This window comes from Cervus canadensis, chromosome 21 (genome assembly GCF_019320065.1).
Source record: "Cervus canadensis isolate Bull #8, Minnesota chromosome 21, ASM1932006v1, whole genome shotgun sequence".
NCBI classification, from domain to species: Eukaryota; Metazoa; Chordata; class Mammalia; order Artiodactyla; family Cervidae; genus Cervus; species Cervus canadensis.
Window position 1 is genome coordinate 15,130,108 of NC_057406.1, and position 20,406 is coordinate 15,150,513.

General features: G+C 52.2%; 1 protein-coding gene across 1 annotated transcript in view; it reads right to left on the minus strand.

Annotated features, from left to right (window-relative positions):
* The window catches only part of VWF (von Willebrand factor), a 129,836-nt gene that overhangs the window by 3,236 nt on the left and 106,194 nt on the right, over positions 1-20,406 (minus strand). The window contains exons 39-50 of the mRNA XM_043440090.1: positions 19,275-19,377; positions 18,847-18,921; positions 16,741-16,845; positions 15,139-15,344; positions 13,596-13,745; positions 10,147-10,257; positions 8,685-8,865; positions 7,792-7,832; positions 7,191-7,307; positions 1,836-1,934; positions 1,050-1,178; positions 501-540 (exon numbers count right to left, since the gene is read on the minus strand). Coding sequence (XP_043296025.1) covers positions 501-540; positions 1,050-1,178; positions 1,836-1,934; positions 7,191-7,307; positions 7,792-7,832; positions 8,685-8,865; positions 10,147-10,257; positions 13,596-13,745; positions 15,139-15,344; positions 16,741-16,845; positions 18,847-18,921; positions 19,275-19,377 — 1,357 coding nt within the window. The remainder of the gene's footprint in view (positions 1-500; positions 541-1,049; positions 1,179-1,835; positions 1,935-7,190; positions 7,308-7,791; positions 7,833-8,684; positions 8,866-10,146; positions 10,258-13,595; positions 13,746-15,138; positions 15,345-16,740; positions 16,846-18,846; positions 18,922-19,274; positions 19,378-20,406) is intronic.

The window sequence follows — 20,406 nt, forward strand, 5'->3', positions numbered from 1 at the left end:
TGAAGGAGAGGAGGGTAATAAAACTGGTTAATGAGACCAGCCTATCAATCCTTGGAAAGACTGTGTTTCTCTGCAGCCCCACAGCTAGCTTCTCACTTCCCCTTCTCTCTGGGATACCCAAAGAATAGAGGTGTATTGAGTGTCTCATCTGTTGAGATCATAAATCAAGGTGCCTTGTCTTCAAGGAGCTTCAAGGGCAGAGAGAAGACATTCTCTTGTGATAGGACTGTGACCAACCCAAGACCCGGTGAGGAGAAAGGCAAGTAAGAGGCTAGTGATTGCCAGGAGTCTGGAAGAAGGAAGAAGAGACTGGTGTACAGGCATCTGAAAGGGGGCTTGAGGAGGGGGCAGTCCAAGGACACGCGAGGCTGGGAGGCAGTCCCCTGCAGAACGGAATGCAATGACTGTGCTATCTTCCTAGAATAAAGTTCACTTCGAGGAACATCCCCTGGTCTGGATCTGATGGGTTTCAAGGGACAGTCTATTGGTAATGTACTTACATGTGTCACAGCACGTGCCAGGAATTTTCACGATTTTCCCCTAAGAAAACAGCAAAGTCCCAAGTTAGGCACAAATAGTACATAGTGGACACTTTCTGTCACTCCAGGCCAAGTCCTGCCTCTGGACTCACAGCCCAAGTCCCCCGAAGTGAACAGGCTGTCCCATCACAAAGGTGAGCAGACTGACCACCCTGCCCGGCCAGGCTGAAATGGTCCTGATTATTCCAAATTCTCTTCCAGTTGAGAGTCACCAGGACTGTCATTCCCAGGGGAGACCATCAGTCAGTTTGGTCTCTCACCTCCCCATTCAAGGATCACAGATCCAATCTCCCTCAAGGGGAGGTATTTTCTTAGAGCATCGTGGAGAGAGTTTCACCTCTCCATCACGCTGTGATTTTGTAATATTGTTGATTTTTAAACTAGGTCGGGGTTCTCCTTGAACACTGGGAATCATGGCAGAGCTGGACTGCCATTCAGAAGAACCTTCTTTTTTCAGTCAAAGATGGAGCCAGTTGAGAGGAAAGCAGGGCCTGGGCTCTGACGGCTCACCCCCTCAGCCAGACATTTGTGTTCGTTGAAGGGCGGGCAGCCCGTGACCCTCTTCTCCCAAATGAACTCTCCTCTCTTGTTGACTTTGCAGAAGTGACTGTCACAGCCATCCTGGAGTGTCTCATCACGCTGAAAGGAAAGAGAGGATGTGCGTTGAGCACATCTGAAGACAGCCCTTGGGTTTCAAAGCCACTTTGAACAGTGATCTTGACTCCTTGGAGTTGTTGAGACAGTGTGGGGGACCATAGAACAAGAATGAGGTAGGTGCAGTCTGGTTTTGCAACCTGTTTCCTGGGAATAGGGCGGTATGAAGGTAGGGAATCCCTAAACTCTTCTGGCCACATAACAGCGTAAAGAATTAAGATGCAGTGGAGGTAAACTGGGCAATCAATAGCTGAACTAGAGATGAGTGCCTCTGACCAAGAGATGAGTGAACTAGGCGCCTGCCTCAGCAGCCCATCCTAACTTTCACAGATGGGCATCTCTGCCACCTGACTGCCTACCCAGTCTCAGAGATAATCGAGGCTGGAGAAAACCTTAGAGGTCAACCAACTCTCAATCATGGGGCCCACACCAACTATCCCCTTGTCGAGGAAAGTGACAAAATAACTAAATCCTATACCTCCTAAAGGTTATCCATCTTTTCTTTACAAAAAATCAGAAATAGGTATGAAAAGAAGTCAATATCGACCCAAACTTGGCCCCCTCTTTCTTGAAGAAAAGATCCCCAAGCAAGGAAGCAGACGGTGATCTGAGGGGACAGTCTTGACTTCCACTTGCTCCCACCTTCAGCATCAGGATCTGTCCTCCTCGTAGCTGAATGGTGCATGCCGTAGGCAGGCATCTCCCACAGCATTCGCCCTGGAGCTTCTCTTCCACGTAACCCTGGAACCAGGAGAAAATGCAGCCTCTGTGAGCCTCCCCCAAAGACCCCGTTCATAAGTAAGCCAAACTGTAAATGATTTCATCATACCCAGCCGCTCCAACCAGAAATCTGGGGGCCATCCTCGTCCCTGCTCTCTTTTTCTCATCCCCTGCCTCGCCCCTCACTCACTCATCACCAGATCTTGCCAAAAAATGCATCTTGAACTCATCCACTGCTTGTCATTCCAGGGTCCTCTGTCATCACCGAGTCCACGCAATCATCATCTGCCACTGGACTTTGTCACGGTGGAAATTGCACCCTGCCTCCGTCCCTTCCCCTTCACGGTAGGGGAAAAGGCTATAGCTTCCAGACCACAGGATTTCATGGTTTTACAAAAACTTCCCCCAAATCTGGGAGACCATACAGGGTAACCAACTTTTTATTTTTGCAAAGAATTTTCACCCATGCTAACCAAGTAAGAACCAAAAAGCGATCATCAGTTGTCTCATCATTGCATTAAAATTTAAGCTCTTTCACCTTTCCCCACCATGCCAAAAGGGACTTCCCTGGTGCCTCAGACAGCAAAGAATCTGCCTGCCATGCAGGAGAACCAGGTCCCTGGATCGGGAAGATCCCCTGGAGAAGGGAATGGCAACCCACTCCAATATTCTCGCCTGGAGAATTCCATGGACAGAGGAGCCTGGCGGGCTACAGTCCATGGGGTCGCAAAGAGTCAGACACAACTGAACAACTAACACTTTCACACCATGCCAAAAGGAAGAAAAAAAAAAACAGGAAGAACAAAATTCAGTAAAATTTTAAAAGAATACATTTAGCTATGTGAAAGCCAACTACGGTGTCATTTTTTTCATTTTGCTGTATTTAGTAATGACCACTTAGAGATTCATTCTTTGGGGTCCTGAGGTTTTCCTGCTGTGAATCCCTAGCAGGTCAGTCTGGAGTCCGGGGCAGAAGACCCGCTGTATCACAGGGCTCCCGTGTTGATTGCACCAAGACTGAAGCCTCCTAACCAGCAGGGCGGTGAGGAGTCTGTGAGTGTGCACTGAACCCACCACGTAGGCTGTGGAGAAAGCCAGTGAGGACTGAGCTTCCAGCAGAACAGGGCGACTGGATGGACCCTGGCTACACACACATGCTTGGAAGGACACCGCCAACATCTGAGGCCATGGGGTAAGCTTTAGCTGTGTTTTCAAAATCACACGATTCCTGAAGGTGGGGACCGTGATGGATGGGAGAGGAAGAGAGAGATGGGGAAAACAGCATGAATGCATGCAACTGGTTACTATCAGAATGAGGAAATAAAATGGGGTTGACATCAGACAGGATTTCATGGGAGCCTGGATTGGGGCATTTTCTAGTGAGTGCTAGAAGAGACTAGGAAATACCCTCTACTCAGCCCAAAATCTTTACAGGAGACATGAGGGGTGGGGGACAAATGGAGGAGAAGGTTGCAAAGTGAAGAGATGGGGCTGTGGAGGCTCCATCCACACCCCAGAGGGGCCAAGGGCATGGTGAATTCAAGGACGAGGAAAGATGGAGGGCGTCATGGGAGGGAAAGGGACCAGAGGAGGTGGAGGATGGAGTGGGAGGTGAGAGGAGGGGGCACTGATTTCAGAGGAGCAGTGAACTGAGGAAGGAGGGAGGGGAGGGGAGGGAGCAGGCTGACCTCACTCGCAGGAGAGAGGAGACCCTGAGCAGCGAGAACACAGCTGCGAGAATACAGGCACACGGGTGACAGGCGTGTCTGAGCGCTGCTGGGCTTCCAGCCACTGCTGACTGGACACCCACTGCACGGCCACCAGGTGGACCAGGAGGCGGGCAGGGCTGACCGGGCTTTCGCTGGAGCATCCAACCAGGAAGGGCCAGGCATCCCGCCAACCACAGAACTCAGGTCAGAGCAGCCAACGAGCCCTGCTGCCCTGTCCAGGGATGCCCCCCAGGCTCTTCTCAGAGGTGTCTCCCAGCCCTTTTCACAAACTGTGTTGGCCACTCGAGGACCCCAGTCCTATCTCCCCACTGCCCTTACTCTTTTTTTCTTTTCTCACCCTCTTTTTAAACTTTTTTCTCTTGTGAATACATTTATTAACATCGGTCATATGCACGGTTTACAACTGATAATGAATAGTGAATATGGGCTTCCCAGGTGGCACGAGTTGTAAAGAAAACCTGCCTGCCTATGCAGGAGACATAAGAGACACAGGTTCGATACCTGGGTCAGAAAGATCCCCTGAAGGAGGGCATGGCAACCCACTCCGCTATTCTTGCCTGGAGAATCCCATGGACAGAGGAGCCTGGAGAGTTACAGTCCATGGGGTCGCAAAGAGTCAAATGCAACTGAAATGACTTAGCACACACGCACAGTGATAATATAATATTTTATACATTGCACTTGATTATTTTGAAATCTCTTTTGATATTGATCTCTAACATAATTCCACAGTGTTAAGAGAACAGAGTTTGTGTGATTTCAATACCTTTAGGCCATGAAATTTTTGCACCTTGTTTTATGTCCCTGGATATGTTCCAGTGTCTCCTGGTTTATAGTCTATGGGAACTTGAATAAAATTTTGCATCCTGCTGTTGTGTGAAAATTGTACAAATCTTAATTACATTGAATTGATTCATAGTTTTTCAGGTCTACTGTATCCTCCTCCTTTTCTGTCTATTCATTCTAGTAATTCTTGAGAGTTTTATATTGAAACTCCAACTAAAAACCTTAATTTATCTACTTAAAAAAATAATTGCAATATCTAGTAGAACTATTTTTTTTAAAAAGCCTTTAAAAAAGAGAATGTACTTTTTTTTATTTTTTGGAAAGCCACTGCCCTTACCCTTGCTGATCTGCCAGTCTGGCCCCATTCTGCCTCCTGGGAGGGCACTGCTCAAGGTCAGCCCAAGGTTATGCTCCTCCGGGAGGCCTTCTCCGTGTTCCTGATCAGGGTCATGTCTCTTCCCCTTGCTTTCCTTTGTCTCTACCAGCACAAACCACCAGCACAGACCACCAGCTGCTGGGCCCCTTGAGGTATAAGCATCATCTCCCCTGGAGGAGACAGAGGGCCCATGTTTCTGGTGATGCTGACAGTTCCATCTGACATTTGCAGTTCAAACAGACTGACCTAAACTTGACCCAGCACAGCTCCCCACATGCAGGAGGCTTCCCAGAGGTCCAGGGAAGAATGCTGAGCGACAAGAGGGCACGTGAGGCAGAGCTCAGCAAAGACTGAGAGACACACAGCGGAGCTAATCTCCGGGATGTCAAGGGGGAGGAAGTGAGTTCACTGCCCTGGGTGGGTGTGTGGGTGTGTGTGTGTGTGGTGTGTGTGTGTGTGTGTGTGCTTGGTTGCTCAGTTGTGTCTGACTCTTTGTGACCCCATGGACTGTGGCCACCAGGCTCCTCTGTTCATGGGACTCTCCAGGCAAGAACACTGGAGTGGGTTGCCATTGCCTCCTCCAGGAGACTTTCCCCATCCAGGGATTGAAACCGCTATCTCCTGCACTGGGAGGCAGATTCTTTCCATCTGAGCCATCAGGGAAGCCCACACTGCCCTGAGGAGATGCAATTTTGGAGAAGAGGAGGAATACACAGACCAAAGGGGGCTGTGGATTTAAAAATACTTAGAAACCTATGTCTAGAATGGATTTTAAAGCTGGGTACCTAAGGATGCAGAGGAGGTGGCTATGCCACCCTCTGACCACCAGAGGACGCCAGTAGAGAGTGTGCTCATATCTCTGACCACTTTCCAGCAGGACAGCGGGTGTGGACCTCTCTCTCCTGGCATTGATTGTAATTCCATGGACATTCAAGTGAAGGGGTGCCACAGACTCCAGACAGCATCATACCTTCCCATATCCAAGTCCAGATGATTCAGGGGAGTTGTCTCACACACACAGACACACACACACACACACTTGCACTGGAAATCCTAAAACAACTGGGATTTTAAATTAAAAAAAAACAAAAACACACACATTCCACTCCCTTCTTCCAAAGTGAGGCAGGGATGTTCTCCTTGAGCCATTCTATCAGAGACAGAATGTGCATCCTGTAGATCCCTTCATTCCCCATGTATGTTATTAAGCCCCTCCTTAGAGCTTCACACATTGCACAAGTGCAGAACACACCCTGTCCTCAAGAGCGCTGACCACACCGGCTACAGTGCTCCTCCTCCCTCCTCCCATCGCCCCTCCCCTCTGGCCACTGCATTGCTCCTCTGATGAGAGATTCCTCTCCAGGAACCGTCCAGCCTCCACCCACTGCTCCACCACCTAGAAGAGTGGTTACTATTACATATTCTGTGCATCCAGCTCACAAGAAACTCATCCAACCAACTGTATTTTCTAAGACAGCAGGAGCCCCAAATGCAGGGGCAGCCTGCAGAAGAAGCCAAGGTGTCCTCCTCAGCACTGGGTGCAGCTCTGTGCAAGGGGTGGAGGGGGGGTTGCTAAGAGTACTGATTACACCAGTGAATGCATGCTCTCCTCTACTCCACTAGAAATGATGATCCAGATCCCAGATCCCACTCCATGTCCCAGATCCCACCTGTGGGATCAAAGCAAACACCATCATTGCAACCTGGCAAAAACAGGGTGAACTATTTTAGGTCACCCCAGTGTTCAATAGGGCTTCCCTGGTGGCTCAGTGGTAAAGTGTCTGCCTGCAATGCTAGAGATCTGGATTCAATCCCTGGGTCAGGAAGATCCCCCGGAAAAGGAAATGGCAATCCACTCCAGTATTCTTGCCTGGGAAATTCTACTGGACAGAGGAGCCTGGTGGGGTGCAGTCCATGGGGTCACAAAGAGTCGGACAATATTAATAAAAGTATACTTTGAGGCAGGTCCACTCCTGCCTCAGAGAATGTTGTGTAGAATTCTGCACATAGCAAGTTTCTGATAAATAATTGTGAGCTAACTGGTAACTGTCAGATAAATATTTGACTGATTTTTAATGTTTTCAAAGATCAGTAGTGATGTCACTTAAAATGTTGCCTAAAAGAAGAATACAGAATTGTGAATATGATCTCAGCATTGCAAATACAGGAAGAAAACATTTAAAATGTACAAAACTAAGTTATAATTATTTCTGAGAAATGCAATCTGGGTAGGTGACTTTTAGTCCCTTCCTGACAGTTGTCAGATATTTCCATAATCAGAAAATCACGAAAGCTTGTACTTAAAGACCCCGGCGAGGTCCCATTACCCGGATCCTACAAGGACCCAGCTGACCCCCCAGCACCCCCAGCCGCAGCATCTCTTACCACAGGGCAGGCCTGGCAGGTGGTCTGCCTACACTCCAGCTTGAATCCGGAGATGACCCCCGCCTGCACTGTGCAGCGGCAGGTCATGCATGCGTCAACCATCACAGTCTTCCCAGGCTGGAACCAGGGGGGACCAGGGTCAGGCCTCCTGGCACCCCGGTCCCCCAATCCCCGACTGCCCTCAGCCCCATGAGCCATCTGTCCTAGGTGTGGGGCCCGGCTGCTCAAAGCTGCTAGGAGCCATCATCACCCCAATTCCCCTCCGGTCCCCAGAGGCCACTCCCTCCCCCACTGTCCCCCCTCAAGGATGGCAGTGGTGAGAGTGAGGGCTTTCTCCGGGGCAGAGAGAGAGGGGACAGACTGACATCTCCCGTGCCTGGGGCTGGGGGACCGGGAGGTGAGCGCTGGAAGGTGAAGGTGGGACCCAGGCGCTGGGGAGTTGGGGCTTCCACCCCAGGATGTATGGGAAGCCTAGGAGCAAGGGAACTGCGGGTGGAGCAGAGCACCCTGGGTCCTGTCATTTGCACTTTCATTTTCAGATGCTGCCCACCCTCCACACAGCCCTTGTCCCTGCCCCCCTGGGGAGAAGGCATCAGCTCACCCCGATGATGGTGCCGTTGAGCACGCAGGCCTGCACGGGCTCTGGGGAGAGACAGGCGCAGGGCGTGAGTGATCGGAACACACCTGGTGGAGACCTGCAACCTGGCTGCTCCGCTGGGCTGGGCCTCCCTCCTCCACCCGCCAGTCCTTCCCCCCACCCCACGCCAGGCACTGTGGGTCCTCCCACCCACGTGGCCATACTGACCCCAGGCCCCCCAAGCATGGGCAGCTGCCTGCTCCCCACCCTCCAGCCCCCTGGAGCCCTGGAGGGGAGGGTGCTTGTTTAAGTGATTCACACTGGGTGCTGAGGTTGTGAAGGAATGAAAATCTGCTTTGGAAACTAATTCCCAGGACAAAATCACACAAAGAATTCAGAGTAGGAGGTGGTGAGAGTTGTTTGTTGTTGCTGCTGCTATTGGTTATTTGGTTGGTTGTTTATTTAGTTGGTTGCTTGCTTGCTTGGTCGATGGTTGATTGGTTGGTTGGTTGATTAATTGGTTGGTTGGTTGGTTGGTTGGTGGGATTAGGAGATGGGCAGTTGGAATACCTTCTCCAGAAGAATGATGAAGAAGGCATTTCTAGAATCAGAGAAGCCTGGGTCCAATCCCAGTGCTACCACTCAGGTGAGCAAATGGAGGTATCGTGGTACTCACTGTGATTGTCATGGGGTGACATGAGGTGCGGTGCAAAGCCAGCACTGAGTTCAGTGACGTCCTTCAGGAATTGTCCTACTTCTCTCCTCTCATTTGCTTTCTCCCAAAACATTAGGAGTGGACAGGAAGATTTGATCCTGCCCATTTCCCTAAGCTGCTCCAAAGGCAAGGATTCGGGAGCCCTTCTGAGCCTTTTTGGAGGGTTGGGAGGCCTGAAGGCTGGCCTGGCAGCACGTCTTACCGCAGCGACAGGTCGGACAACAGCCCAAGGTCTGACAGCGCAGCTGGAAGCCCAAGGGGCAGACGGGGACGTTCAGCTGGGGGCAGGAGACGTTCCTCTGCTGCACGAAGACCTCCTCCTTGACTCGGACGCACTCGTGGATGAGGCAGGGGTTCTCGGGGGAGGCCCAGTGAGAGCCCACCTGCGGGCAGAGCACCTGAGTGGGTCGGGGGGCCGGAGGTCCTGCTGGGAGTGGGCGGTCCCCCGGGGAGCGGGGGTGGGCCCTGGAGGTGAGCCCTGCTCCACAGCTAAGCCCGGCCCACAGGGGGAGGCCCCTGGAGGGAGTGACAGCTCATCCAGGTTCTTCGGTGAGTCTGGTTCAGAGTTCCCCCAACCAGGAGCCCAGCTCAGAGCCACGTGTGCTCCCAAGACAGTCTTAAGCCACCAGAGGAAGCACCTGAGGACGCCTGAGGGTGCTCCCTCCACCCTCAGCCCGCCTGGGAGCTGAGCAACCAGGAACAGCTGCATAGGGAGACAGCGGAGGGGAGACACGGGGATCGGGGAAACCCAGCCCATCACCCAACCTCACACGGCCTCCCTCTGAGGATGGGATGCTGGCATCTGGCCCTCATCCCTGCAATTTGTCCCCAGGACTCCAGGAGATGCGCATGACCAGGGCAAGGCAGTTAATCCTTTGCCCTCCCTCTAAATAGAGTGTGTTTTGGTCTCCCTGGAGGACTGAGAAGGGGAAGGCCCCCAGGTGCACCTCACACCCACCCTAGCACCTGCCTCCTGAGGATCCCAGGGCTCAGCACCCCCACTTTACCCATATCAGCCAGAGCAAAAGGTCTGTTCACATCCCAGCATCTGGGCTAAGACTCCCAGGGAGGGATCCTCTGTGTTTCAGAAAACAGCTTGACAAGCATCCAGAGCCAACGTGAAGGCCTCTGGCCATAAAGGAGAAGCTAGGCTGCTCTGGTTCAGGGAGGGGGATCTGGGGGTGGGGGGCCAGATAGGAGAAGATAAGGGAGGGGGGAGGGGGGCTGCCAGCATCGTCAAGGGCCACAGCCAGAGCTGCAGAAGTAGCCTGTGGGGTCTGGGGACAGAAACACTGTTTGCTTCTCTGGATTGTAAATTTCTCCAATGGAAATCAGCGACAAGGTCAGAGGACCCTGCCTGGGCCATCACACAGACCTCCACCAACCATCAGGGTCCTCAGGTGAACAGGAGAACATAACCCCCACCCCCAGGAGCTCTCAGAACTCACAGGGAGGGCACTGGGCTCCTCCCCAGATCTGGGGCAACCTTAACTAGTTCCCCAGCTGACAGCTGGATAAACCAACAGCTACATTAAACTCGCCGTGGGGAGAGCAAACAGTAGGGAGTGAGCATCTACTTTATCAAAACCAAGGCCAGCCCTGGCCCCCGGATGAAGTTGGCTCGGCCCCCAACCTCCTACCCACCCACCCTGGCCCAGACCTACACTCTTCCACTGGGACTGGGTGTCCCCCCGTGGGGAGCCAGTCACCACCTCGCAGGCCGACGGCAGGCACCTTCCGCAGCACTCGCCCTCGCGGAGGACGTAGGTGAAGCCCTGAAAACACACAAAGGATGGAATGTCAGGACAGCCGGCAGCAAAGATGCAGGCGTTCTGGTCCCCACGGAAGGTGTTCGGAGCTCCGGGGCTTGCAGAGGACAGCCGGACCGGACGTCCTCATCGCTGCGCTTCTCATGCTAAGTGGTCAGGAAGCACCACCCGCTGAATCACTACGGGTCTCACACCATCCATCCAGATACAGCCCTGCCCTCTGCAAGCATCCACTCCAGACCAGGAGCCCGTCCTTGCTGTTCAGTTGCTAACTCATGTCTGACTATTTGAGAGGCCATGGACATAGCCCACCAGGCTCCTCTGTCCATGGAATTCTCCAGGCAAGAATATTGGAGTGGGTAGCCATTTCCTTCTCCAGGGGATCTTCCTGGACCAGGGATCAAACCTGCGTCTCCTGCATTGGCAGGTGGATTCTTTACCACTGAGCTACCAGGGAAGCCCCAAGAGTCAGTCCATGGGGGTATTAAAGACGTTCAGAGTTCATGCAGCAGCCTCCAGCTGACCCAACGTTTATCATGGCCCAAGTCTAGAACCCTCTATTGACCAGAGGAGAACATTCAGGATGCCTGGAGTCTGGGCTCGGCCCTAACAGGGCGAGTTCCCTCACCAGATGAGCGCCTTGACCCCAGGACCTCTCAGTAACCTGCAGAGCTGGGCTTCCCCAGGTCACCACTTGACACCGACCTAGTAGTTTACAGGGCACCATGAGATGAGACCAACCATCCCGAGAGAGCCGACCAGGGAGACCAGCATCCTGCAAGTCTGCCAACCCATCCTCCTCTTGGAGGTCCTCCAATCTGGCCAAAGCATGAGGACCTTGGATTGAAACTCTCCACCGAGAAGGCGGAAGCAATGTACAAAGAACAGACAAAAGTGTGATGTGCAAGGCTGTCCCAGGGGAGGAGGGGCCGGAACCCAGGACTGAGCGGCATCTCGGAGAGAAGGATGAACTGCAGGTGTTCGGGACAGGCGTGGACACCACCCCCGCTCTGCTCCCCCTGCGCACTCACAAGCAGCACCAAGTCCCAGGATGTGCTCGACACTCAGCAACACCCCAGCTACTGCCTCTCCCAGGGACCCGGGATCCCGAGGGCCATCTCCATGGGACCTGCCAACACCCAACGCGCGTCACAGCGGTGCTTGGCAAGCTGTTCTCAGTCTTAATAGCTGAGATCTCATTAGTTATCCTGCAGCTGGAGGTCAAACCAGTCAGTCCTAAAGGAAATCAAATCTGTTGCCAGCTATACCAGCCTACCAGCACAGCCTCAGGCTAGGAGTCAGGATTCGCCCCTGTCTCCTGGCTTCAGATGATCCGTAGCACGACATCCCTCTGCTTTCAGCCAACTTCAACCCCTCTGCTTTCTAACAAGTGGGAAGAACAGCCCTGCCTCTTCTTCCTTCTGGAGGAGAATCATGAGGATGAATAAGACCTAATGGCTTAGATTTCCCTGGTGGTCCAGTGGTTGGGAATCCACCTGCCAATGCAGGGGACCCGGGTCCGATCCCTGGTCTGCGAAGATTCTACATGCCGAGGGACAACGAAGCCCATGAGCCACAACTTCTGAGCCCGCCGACTGCAACTACTGAAGCCCGTGTGCCCTAGAGCGCATGCTCCACAACAAAAGAAGTCGCCACAATGAGAAGCCCACGCACCGCAACTGGACAGCAGCCCCTGCTTCCCGAAACTAGAGAAATCCCACGCGCTGCAACAAACACCCGTCACAGTCAAAACAAACAAACAAACAAACCTCCCTACCAAAACGCAAAACATACTGGGGACCAATTTTATAAAAACGACCTCCAAACAGCATTCTCTTCACCTGATGGCACGTTATTCCTGCTGCCTCCTGTGGCCTGTGGGAGGAGATGGAGACGGATGGGAGCTCCCCAGAGGCACCCCTGGATCCCACAGCGTCATCCTCTCCCAGGGGCCTGGCAGGCCCGCTCCTCCACAGCACCAGCGAAACAGGGAGAGCCGTGGGGCAACTGAATGGACGTCCCCACTTCTGGATTCACTCTCAGGCCCTCCCCTCCATCAACAAACCACACACACTTCTGAAAAAGCATCAGGAGCCTTCTCTTCGCTGCTGTTGCAGGTATAAATCTGTCCTAGCTCCTCCTCTTTGATCAACATTCTCTACTGAAAATAAAGCAGTAATAATAATGTAACTGAGCAGGACCCCGTGGGGCCTTCAGACGGGCCTCCCCCACAGCCTCTGCTGTAGCTCCTCTCTGAAGTACCTGGGTAACAATATTTGATGCACATTTTCTGAGTTGTTTTACCAATGTGAAAACTCCCCACCAAACAGAAGAAGTTCACCACTTGCTGACCATGAGCACCCAGGCCTCCTGGGGCCTACGGACTGGTCATGTTCACCCTTATGACACCACCTGCTCCTTCATTCAGCCCATCAGAGAACTGTGTGCAAGCTGATCACATACTTTGTGACCCCCTCCCTCAACTGGCTTTTAGAAATACTTTGCCAAAACCCTTAGGAGATCTTGGGGATTTTTAGGGCAAGAGCGACCTGTCTCCTTAGGTGGCTCTGCAATAAACCTTTCTCTGCCTCAAACTTCGATGTTTAGGTTTGTCTGGCCTCCCTGTACATGGGGCACATGAACTTGTGCTAACAATAATAGCTTTAAACCAGCAAGAAGAATTCAACCCACAATCCCTCCAGCAGACTGTGGTTCGCTTTCTCTAGAGTCAGATCAGTCTTTACTGGGCAAGAACAGAGCATCCCCAAATACACAGGTATCTTAGTGGGCAGGCCACCACAAAAAGAATTAAAAACTGAATTGGGGGGGGGTGTCAAACTCCCAGCTATACCTCAAATTATAAACATAGCTCGACTTCTGTACCTCAAATTATAAACATAGCTCGACTTCTGTACTTCAAATTATAAACCTGGTCTGAAAAATCACCAACCTATGTAGAAACACGATGTTACACTGACACTAGAACCATCTCAGAAAATTCAGAACACGTGTCTGGACTAGGTTTAGGCTAAGAAGATGCCTGAAAAGGGAAAAGACAGGGGAAAAAACCAAGCCCTGTTTTCTAGGCTATTAAATCCATCTCTCTGCTTAAACCAACTCCCCAGCCCTCTGGCCTCAAGACCACATAACAGAGATGACCATCAGCTGAGAGCTGGTCATGGGAGGATGACAGAGTGATGCTCGCTTCATGCTTCTTTCCACTACCTAGCCCCACTCCCCTCCTGGCCCCTCCCCTCTGGCCTTGAACCAGAAGTTCCTAAAGGGGCTTTCTTGCCCGTTCCTGGGATCCCCATCCCTACTGCCCCCACATTGCTCCCCCTTACCGGCTGGCAGCTGTCTGCGCAGGGTTTCTGGGAACACTGGGCCACACGCAGGCCCATCACAGCATCCTCCAGATCCGTGCAGGTGCAGGTATCACAGCCCTCCTCCCAGAACTGGCCCACGGGGTAGATGGTGCCTCGGTGGACGCACACCTGTAGACGCAAGGTTTCCGTGAGCGAGTTCACTAGGTTCATCTCAATAAGAGGTGAGTGGGCATCTGCTGGGATCTTCCCTGGTGGCTCACATGGCAAAGCGTCTGCCTATAATGCCGGTAGACCCGGGTTCAATCCCTGGGTTGGGAAGATCCCCTGGAGAAGGAAATGGCAACCCACTGCAGTACTCTCACCTGAAAAATCCCACAGCCAAAGGATCCATGTGTTGGAAGCTACCCTAAGTGCTGAGACTACAGCAGTAAGTGAGACAGCATGGTCTCTGTCCACACTAGAGTCTGGCCTCTTCCCATCCCTGCCCATCTAACTTAGGAAAGCCCACCCCTGAACTGGCCCCCTGTGAGTCTTTCATGGCCCTCAGGTGGGGATATAAACACTGGCTGACCTGACCCACTATCACCGCTGCCTTCGTTGCATTGAACTCCTTCCGGTGTCCCTTGGAAAGCTGTACCCTACTTCTCAGGCCTAGTGATATCCTTGGACTCGGAACCCACCCACGAATAGCCCTCTGTCCTGTGAGGAGTGACTGAAAGTGAGGGACGGCTAGGCAGGGACTATGAATGAGTGCTCCCTTGAGGCCCGCAAAGGACAAGAAATGGATCAAACGAAGGCTCGGGCACAGAGTGTGGGCTGTGTTTGAGACACAAGGATCCTGTTTGGAGGAACTGTAGACTATGGAAGGAACGTGGGAAATCCCAGCGGCTGGTTAGGATTAGAACAGTAAAGCCTGGGGTGCAAGTGATACACATGCTCAGACTTTATTTTCTTGGCATGAGATGCTCAAGGAAACTCTTTGATCATGAGGCTTAAAGACAGGTTTTAAATGATCCCAAGTGTGTCCTCCAAAGCTCCAAACAGGTGTCTATGTTCACTCACATCATAACAGTACAAATAGGTTTAAACCATTTTCCTATACCTGCTCTAAAGAATCTGCCTGCAATGCAGGATACCCAGGTTTGATCCCTGGGTCGGGAAAGATCCCCTGGAGAAGGGAATGGCTACCCACTCCAGTATCCTTGCCTGGAGAATCCCATGGACAGAGGAGCCTGGTGGGCTACAGTAGTTCATGGGGTCACAAAGAGTCAGATGTGACTGAGCCACTAACACTTTCACTATACCCACTCGGTCTTCCAGCTTCTGTACAAGGAGCTCTTTACAGGTAGGACCATATCTTACACCATGTTTATAACCTCGGCACGCAGCCATGCTGAGACACGGTAGTCTCTGAGTACCCGCTGAGCTAATGAGATTCAGGCTAAGAGAGAATGCTGACGCCCCCCACCAGCCCACACAGCGCTCATCCGGGCAGGAAGGCACGTCTTCCATGAGAAGCATGTGTCTGGCCGTCACGCCAGCCAGAGCCAAGCAGCCCTACCTTGTCGGGGAGGCAGGTGGTGGTGGTACAGCCGCAGTCGTTGGTGACGGTGGAGGCCAGGTACCCCAGCGGGCAGCTCACCGTGGAGTTGGCACAGCTGCAAGCGCACTCGTACTCATCACAGCACCGGGTCTTCCGAAGGGCGGGCGTCCGATGTGGGGGGCAGGAGGGCGGGGACGCCTTCGGGCATTCCTCCTTCCTGCAGGCTGAGGGGCAGCACAAAGTGGTACCCCGGTCCTGTCACACCGAGCCCTGCACTCAGCCCGGGCTCCTCAGCATTCAGCTAGGATGCGAGGTCCCTGGGAACTCTAGCCCCACTGAAGTCAGAAACACACGTGAGCCCCACTCAGGAGCCCTGGGACAGTCAGTCACACTGCAAAGCACTTAGTCTGCAGGAGAGTAAGGACACCAATCCAAAGGGGAAATGTGAGGTTATTTTAACAGAGGGGAAGAGAAGGCTTCTAGGTGTCCAGTCCATCACCCTCCCAGGCACCTCTGGGAAGGGTGGGGTTCTTTCACCTGCAGATACTCAGAAAGGACAGATGCAGAATCTCTAAGACCCAGGTACCCCAGGCACACAGGCACTGGTTAGCATTTTTACAAGCTGGTAGCTTATGAGATCTTATTCCCATCTCAGTACCTGGAATAATAAATACCCTACAGTTTTAGGTCCTCCAACAATGATGAATGAAAAACGACAGCAAATCCACAGTGGCATTTTATCAAGGCCAAATCCTACCCCATGTCTTTGCCTGTCCCCAACTTCCTCCAGATATAAAGTGTTCTCTCATCCTTGAGGGTTTCCATCTATGAACTCAAGTGAGATTCCAAATCAACAGGACAGTAAGTAGGTATTGACTTTAGGTGGGTATACTCAGTAGCTTAACACAAAATGTGGTTTCTTAACACGTCCAGGACTTTCTTTAGTCCAATCCTAGGCTTAAATTGGTAGTACTTAGAATTTAAACAGATAAAAGTACAGGGAATGAAAAATCTATAAATTTATTTGGGAATAAGCTCCAATACTTTGGCCACCTGATGCAAAGAGCCAACTCATTGGAAAAGACCCTGATACTGGGAAAGATTGAACGCAGGAGGAGAAGGGGACAACAGAGGACGAGATGGTTTGATAGGATCACCAACTCAATAGACATGAAATTGAGCAAACTCTGGGAGACAGAGAAGGGCAGAGGAGCCTGGCACGCTGCAGTCCATGGAGTCACAAAGAGCCAGACGTGACAGCAACTGAACAACAACAAAGATCCAGTGATGAGGACAAACCAAGGTACATTCCTTCCCCTCCATGGTTTACGGGAGGACGGGAGTAAATAAAAATGAGATATGGAGGCTTCTTCATCTCAGGTCCAACTGCCTCCTAATAAACCCAAGAGGGCGATGCCTGCAGCTGTGCCCACACCTGCTTCCCCGTCACAGCCTGTGGCTGGGAGGAGTCTTAGAGGAGTCAGTCCAGGTGTGACCTTGACCCTTCTGTTCCAGACACACCCCAAGCCCAGACTCAGCTCACTAGAATACAGGACACCTTCCCAGGTCAGGGGACAGTGACTGCACTGCCCCCTCCTCACCCCCAGAGGGAGGACTTACCACAGGTGAAGTTGGGTCTGCACTCGCCGGGATTGGACAGCATCGGCTGGAGGCCATCTTCGCAGTGAGGCACCGGGGGCAGTTCACAGCTCACCAGGTCACAAACTGAGGGCCAGAAGAGGGATGAGCCCTCAGGGTCCAGCGAGGCCACTCTTGTGCTAGCGAGTGGCTCCCTAACATTTCTACCCATGAGACCTCCACTGTTTACACACATGATGACAATGAGATAAAGGTGAAGCTAGAGACGGAGACAGAGGGAGAGCTGGAGATGAAGATGCAGGTGGAGATGCAGGGAGAGCTGGAGATGAAGATGCAGGTGGAGATGCAGGTAGAGATGGAGATGCAGGTAGAGATGGAGATGCAGGCAGAGTTGGAGATGCAGGTAGAGATGGAGATGAAGGCAGAGAGTGGAGACGTAGGTAGAAATGGAGATGCAGGGAGCAATAGAGATGAAGGTAAAGATGGAGATAGAGGAACAAGGAGGGGGCAGGGGGGAAGTGATGATAAATAAATATATACATAATAGACAGATGATCGATAGATAACATAGATAGATCTAAGCTACAGGACAAACTCATGTTAATTACTCTCATCATCTGCAGGGACTCCAGATCTAGGCCAAGTCTCTTGAACCCTCTAGACCTCAGGATCACCTTCTCTAAGGTGGGAAGTCCACCACACAGGGCCGGTCTAAGCCTGTCCTGAAATAATGGCGGCAAAGTGCCCAGCACCTTGAAGAAGCTTTGTACCATCCATAAATGAAAGGCTTGAACTAAATGACCACCTGTTCCCTCTACTGCTAACAACCCAAGACGGTTGGGATGGGGTCCCAACAGTCTACTAAACTGTTCTCCAGTCAGATCTCCTGACGGGGCTTCTGTTTGTCCTTGAAATATTTCATCAGCATAAAGCAAAGTCTCACGATTTCTTTTTGAGGTCCTCCCGCTGCCTTGATCTACCTGCTCTCCCTCAAAGATTTTGTTGCTGCAGACTTCACAAGCCTATGTTTTATTTCTTTGCCTGTACAGCTAAAAAACACCTCGGACAGGATGAGCACAGCACCCTAGAGATTTCCTGTCATGTTGACCAGAATTCCATCAGCTCTGGATTCATTTAATTACACTGTCATTCCACCAATTATTCAGAATGTAGTTTGCAATCCTATAACAAAACCCTCTGACAAATAACGTGCTGAAATCAAGGTGCCCGTCCGTGTGTGGCCTTCTCTGCAGTTACTCTGGCATAACTGTGCCAGTTACTCTGGCATACTCACAATTTTTAAAGGTTATGCTCCACTTATAGTTATCATAAAATATTGGCTATATTCCCAGTGCTGCATAACATGTCCTTGTAGCTTATCTACTGTACACACAGTAGTTTGTATCTCTTAATCCACCCCCCATTTTACCCCTCCCTGTCCCCTCTCCCCACTGGTAACCACTAGCTTGCTCTCTATCTCTGTGAGTCTGTGTCTTTTTTGCTACATTCGCTAGTTGGTTGCAGTTTTTAGACTCCACATATAAGAGGTATCATACAGTATTTGTCTTTCTCCGTCTGATACACTTCACTTAGCATCATGCCCTCTAGGTCTATCTGTGTTGCTGCAGGTGTCAAATTTTATTCTTTTTATGGCTGAGTAGAATTCCATTGCATGTATGTACCACATCTTTATGCATTCATCTGTTTCTTTTTTTTTTTTTTCTGTTTTTTTGGCCGCACAGCACATGGCATTTTAGTTCCCTGACCAAGGATTGAACCTGTGGCCCCTGCAGTGGAAGGATGGAGTCTTAACCACTGGACCGCCAAGGAGGTCCCTATCCACTCATCTCTTGATGGGCACTTGGGTGGCTCCCATATCTTGGCTGCTGCAAAAAAGGCCTCTGTGAGCACTGTACCCTATTCTTTCTTAATGCTCTCAAACCTTACATTTGATAAGTCACTGCAGAATCTTTCTAGGAAGCAAATCCTCTTTTCCAGAGGCTACTCTTTCCAGGTTTTAGGAAATCCACCCCCGGCCCCTCCCACCGTCCCCTTCAGCACCACCACCTCGCCCTCCGGGGCTGGGCTGCTGTTGGACCTGGAGAAAGGCCGCGGGGTGACACGTACCACACTCGTACTCGGGACAGCACTGCTGAGTGCTCTGCCGGAGCCGGGCCACCTCACAAGGGCCGCACGTGGGCACTGGGGACAAGAGGCCACAGGGGTCAGAAGAAGAGACAACAGTAGCCCCCAGCACACACCCCGCCCCCCGCAGACTCTGCGCCATGGCAACCAGCTGGCCAACAAATGAGTCTCCCCGGCACGTCCTGCCATCCCGCTCAGATGTGCCCTCAGGACACCAGGGCTGAGAGTCAAGGTGGGACAGCAGGAGAGGCCTCCCCAGCCCTCCAACCCGAGAGCTCTACCCACGTGCAGAGAGGGTACTCCAGCCACGAGAGGCAAGGGGGTGCTGGCACAAGTAATCCATGTATGGATCTGGCCCCCCGGCTCTAGAGACGGTGTGGGTGGGGGTGGGGGGTTGAGGGGGACCTCACCTCCAGCCAAGGGACAGGGCTGTGTCGTGCAGTTGACCCTCCGGCCACTGAGGCACGTGCAGATCTGGCAGGGCTGATGGTCTGGGACCCACGTTTCCAGGAGCTGAGGGAGAACGAGGTTCAGAGAGAGTCCAGGAGCTCGTGGAAGTCGGGCATCTCCACTCCTGGCTCTGTCTCCCCAGGTGGGGCCCCAGGGTCAGAGCCATGCAGATGAGCCAGGCGGACAGAGCCAGGGGGTCCTGAGAAGGAGGCATGGGGCCGCCCACATCACTTTGCACACTCAGGGGAAGGGCAAACCACAGGTGTCAGGAAACATGGAGCTTTCACTGCAACCCTTCTGATGGTGATGCTAAAATGAAGCAAGGCAAGAAAACAGGGACTCTGGTGTCACCACCACCCCCCACCGGCCACGTCCCAAGCCAGAGAAGAAGCTGGGCTGCAGCCTGAGACAGGTTCCCTTTGTTTCTAGAACAGGCTTCAGACTATGCGGCAGGAAGAATGGAAGTGGGAACAGCAAAACTCAGAATTGCCACTTGTTTGGGTCTGGGAGTGACTTTGGAGACCAGGCTGCAGTTTCCAGATGAGGGATCACCTAGGGGCTAACGCAGTGACCTTAGGGCTGGAGGTAGCCCTGCTGCACAAGGGCTTTGATTCAGGGGATCCCCCACTTCTACGAATGATTCACCCCTGAGTAGCAATGCCTGCATTGCTACTGCATTGCACCTTCCCTGCAAGGTGAGGAACCCCCAGCCTGCCTCCCAGGACTGTGCAAGGAGTAGGGGGCTGTGAACAGCACAGACCACAGAGCCAGGAATGGCTCCCTTCAGACTCAGCCATGCAGGAAAATTCCAGTGAAATCACTCCTGAATAAAATTCTTTCTTATCCAGCAGCTAAAAGGCCGTTAAGAAGTTCCCAGGTCAGGAAGGTCTTACTTATCCCATCTGCTTCCATGGTCCGCGATCAGTATCAGCCACTGAGAGGAAGGACACGGGAGAGCTCCAGGTGACCCCTCCCCCGGCTGCCTCCCTCCTGCGGGATTAAACCTCAGAGGCCTCCCTGGATGCCGTCTGCTCACTGCATACATGTAACAGCCCATATCTGAGGGGCCAGTGCCACGTGGCACAGTTTAAA